The sequence below is a fragment of the Alexandromys fortis genome, unplaced genomic scaffold (assembly GCF_014885135.2).
Source record: "Alexandromys fortis isolate MF-2015 unplaced genomic scaffold, M_Fortis_MF-2015_v1.1 scaffold_3865, whole genome shotgun sequence".
NCBI classification, from domain to species: domain Eukaryota; kingdom Metazoa; phylum Chordata; class Mammalia; order Rodentia; family Cricetidae; genus Alexandromys; species Alexandromys fortis.
This window is the reverse complement of record NW_026071725.1, coordinates 1-2,606: the sequence shown is the minus strand read 5'-3', so window position 1 is coordinate 2,606 and position 2,606 is coordinate 1. Positions and strand designations below refer to the sequence as shown.

At 36.6% G+C, this 2,606-nt stretch overlaps 1 protein-coding gene across 1 annotated transcript; it reads left to right on the top strand.

Moving 5' to 3' along the window:
• Positions 1-1,726: 1,726 nt before the first annotated feature.
• LOC126496396 (12S rRNA N4-methylcytidine methyltransferase-like) lies at positions 1,727-2,600 on the top strand (the record flags this gene model as incomplete). The annotated part of the gene is made up of 1 exon (XM_050133908.1): positions 1,727-2,600. A coding segment is annotated over one exon (447 nt), but the record flags the coding sequence as incomplete, so codon positions are not given.
• Positions 2,601-2,606: the final 6 nt, after the last annotated feature.

The window sequence follows — 2,606 nt, the reverse complement described above, 5'->3', positions numbered from 1 at the left end:
AGACTCTAACCTTTTCTAGCATGTAGGTTTCCAGGGATCAGAGTGAGCTTGTCATGATTGTTTATTTAGATACCCAGGTTCTTCATACTTTTGTATGTTACTTCTCTCTTGTATAATGAAGTTCACAGAGAAAATTAATATACAACACTGACTGTCCTGATACTGTGTAAACATTATAAAATGTGAGATAAGCATACATATCCTTGTGTGATTTACTTTTTTTCAAGAAGCATATGTAAGGTATTAAAATACTAGGATTTCATTCATTCTTGTAGATGTTCATTCATAAGAAATCTAGAATGAAAATATAATTTCTTTGGAATATTTACTAATAACCTGCTCGTAAAGGTAAAATTCTTGTGTAAACTCATTGGCATTTCTAAGGTATAATTATATTATCTTTTCCAATGCAAGCTTGTATGAAACATCATTTTTGCTCATCCCAGTCCTTAAGCTGTGCAGAGCAAGTCTGTCTTATGTGCATGTTGCAGAGTGTTATGGAGACAGTAGCTTCTGTTATTCTGCACTTTGCTTCTTTTGTGTTCAGATTCAAATATCATTAGATTGGTGATTTGATGTGGATTTTTCTGTGGATTTTTATTACATTTCAAAGCAAAACTTTTTAATTTTCATAAACTCACAATTTACCATACTCTTCCTTTTATCATTCATGTTGTATATACTTTAAACAGTATTTATTTTCCCCAATACAAGTGTTGCGTTCTGGGGGGAAAGGTATCCTGGCAGTCGAGAGCCAAGGAATACCACAAAGTTACATTGCATAACAAACCTCACAGAAGAAATTTTTTGGGAAAGACACAAGAGGGTGGCTACCTCTGCTTAGGAGCCTCTGCCTTCCCATTCTTTTCTCTCATACACTGGGCACTCTTCTCCTTTCCCCAAAAAAGTTCAGTTTATTTTGCCCAAGAAGTCTTTGGAGTGGGGCCTGCCATGGCCTGTGGTCAACCTACTAGGGATCCGATTTAAAACTCTTCCTCTTCCAACAGCTATCACAGGCCAATGGCTTCTCAACAAGGGGTGGGACTTGGTGCTCACCTGGCCACCTCTTTGCTGGGAGTTTGTTTGACCTAAACTTGCATATGTCCTCTGCATGCTTATATAATCACTGTAAGTGCTCTTCCTGTTGTGTTGGGAAAACACTGTCTCCTTGAAGTCATCTGCCACTGCCAACTCCAGCTCTTAAATTTCTGCCCCTTCTTCCAGGAAGAATCTTGTGCCTTGAGGGGTAGATTGTGGTACATAGGTCCTATTTATGGCTGAGCATTCCCCAGTCTATTCTCCTCTGTGCATTGACTTATTGAGGATCTGTTATTTTCTTTGCTGCTTTTATGATTTTTCTTACTGTCTTTAGCTTGTAGCAGTTCAGTTATGATGCACCTAGATATGGTTTTATTTTATTTTCAGCACATTATACTTTTTATTACTATAAGCTAATGGTTTTTGCAAAGTTGTGAAATTTTGTAATAATATCTTCAAAATATTGTCTACTCCTTCTATTTCTTCCTCTTTGATTATAGTTGTTGAGCTATAAAAGTTAGTTATGCTATATGGTTTTAAACCATAAAGAAAATTAAAATAAGAGGAAATTATTACTGAAATATCACTTTCTCAGAAAATTTAGTTTTTTAAAAGTGCACACTATATGACATTTACATAGCAAATGTTAATGTTGCTTGTCTTTTTTCCTTATTCTTAAAAAATCTCTCTAGGTGCCTTTCCTACCTCAGCTGTCTATGCAAGAAAGGACTTGCTACAAAGATCTACCCACATTGCTACCAAGACGTTCCAAGCTCTTCGCATCTTTGTGAACAATGAGCTCAATGAACTCTATACGGGACTGAAAACAGCACAGAAATTTCTGAAAACTGGTGGTCGTCTTGTTGCGCTTTCCTTCCATTCTTTAGAAGATCGCATTGTCAAACGATTTTTGCTTGGGATAAGTATGACAGAAAGATTTAACCTCAGCATCAGACAGAAGGTAAGGCAAACTGCACGGCTGGATTCAGATCATGAGAGTGAGGGGAGCAGCTCTGGAAGAGCTCCTCTGATGTGGGATCTGATTCACAAGAAGGTGCTTACCCCAGAAGATGAAGATGTCCAAGATAACCCCAGAGGGCGCTCAGCCAAGCTCAGGGCGGCTATCAAATTATGAGGATCTTATCATCAAAGTTTCCTTCTATACTTCTAATATTTTTCTAATTGAAAACCTTGTTTCTGAACAGTTTAATGCAATGTAAAGTATGGGGCAGCCTGGAAATTAGTGGTATTTAGTATTTTTATCTCTAAGGATAATAAAGGAAGTTTTAACATGACATAAAACTTTCACTCAGAGAGCAGAGAGTCTCAAAACTGTAAGCACTTGTTGATCTCTGCATTGCATTTGAATTATAAAATTCAATTCTTTCTTTAATGAGGAAATGGAAAGACTATGACATTGTATTAATTTAGGTTTGTAAACTCAAGCTGTCAAAAGAAAGATAATCATATTTGTATGATGGAGGAAGGACATTGGTTAATTATAATAAAGAAACTGCCTTGGCCCATTTTATTGGTTAGAACATAGGTGGGTGGAGTAAACAGAAGAG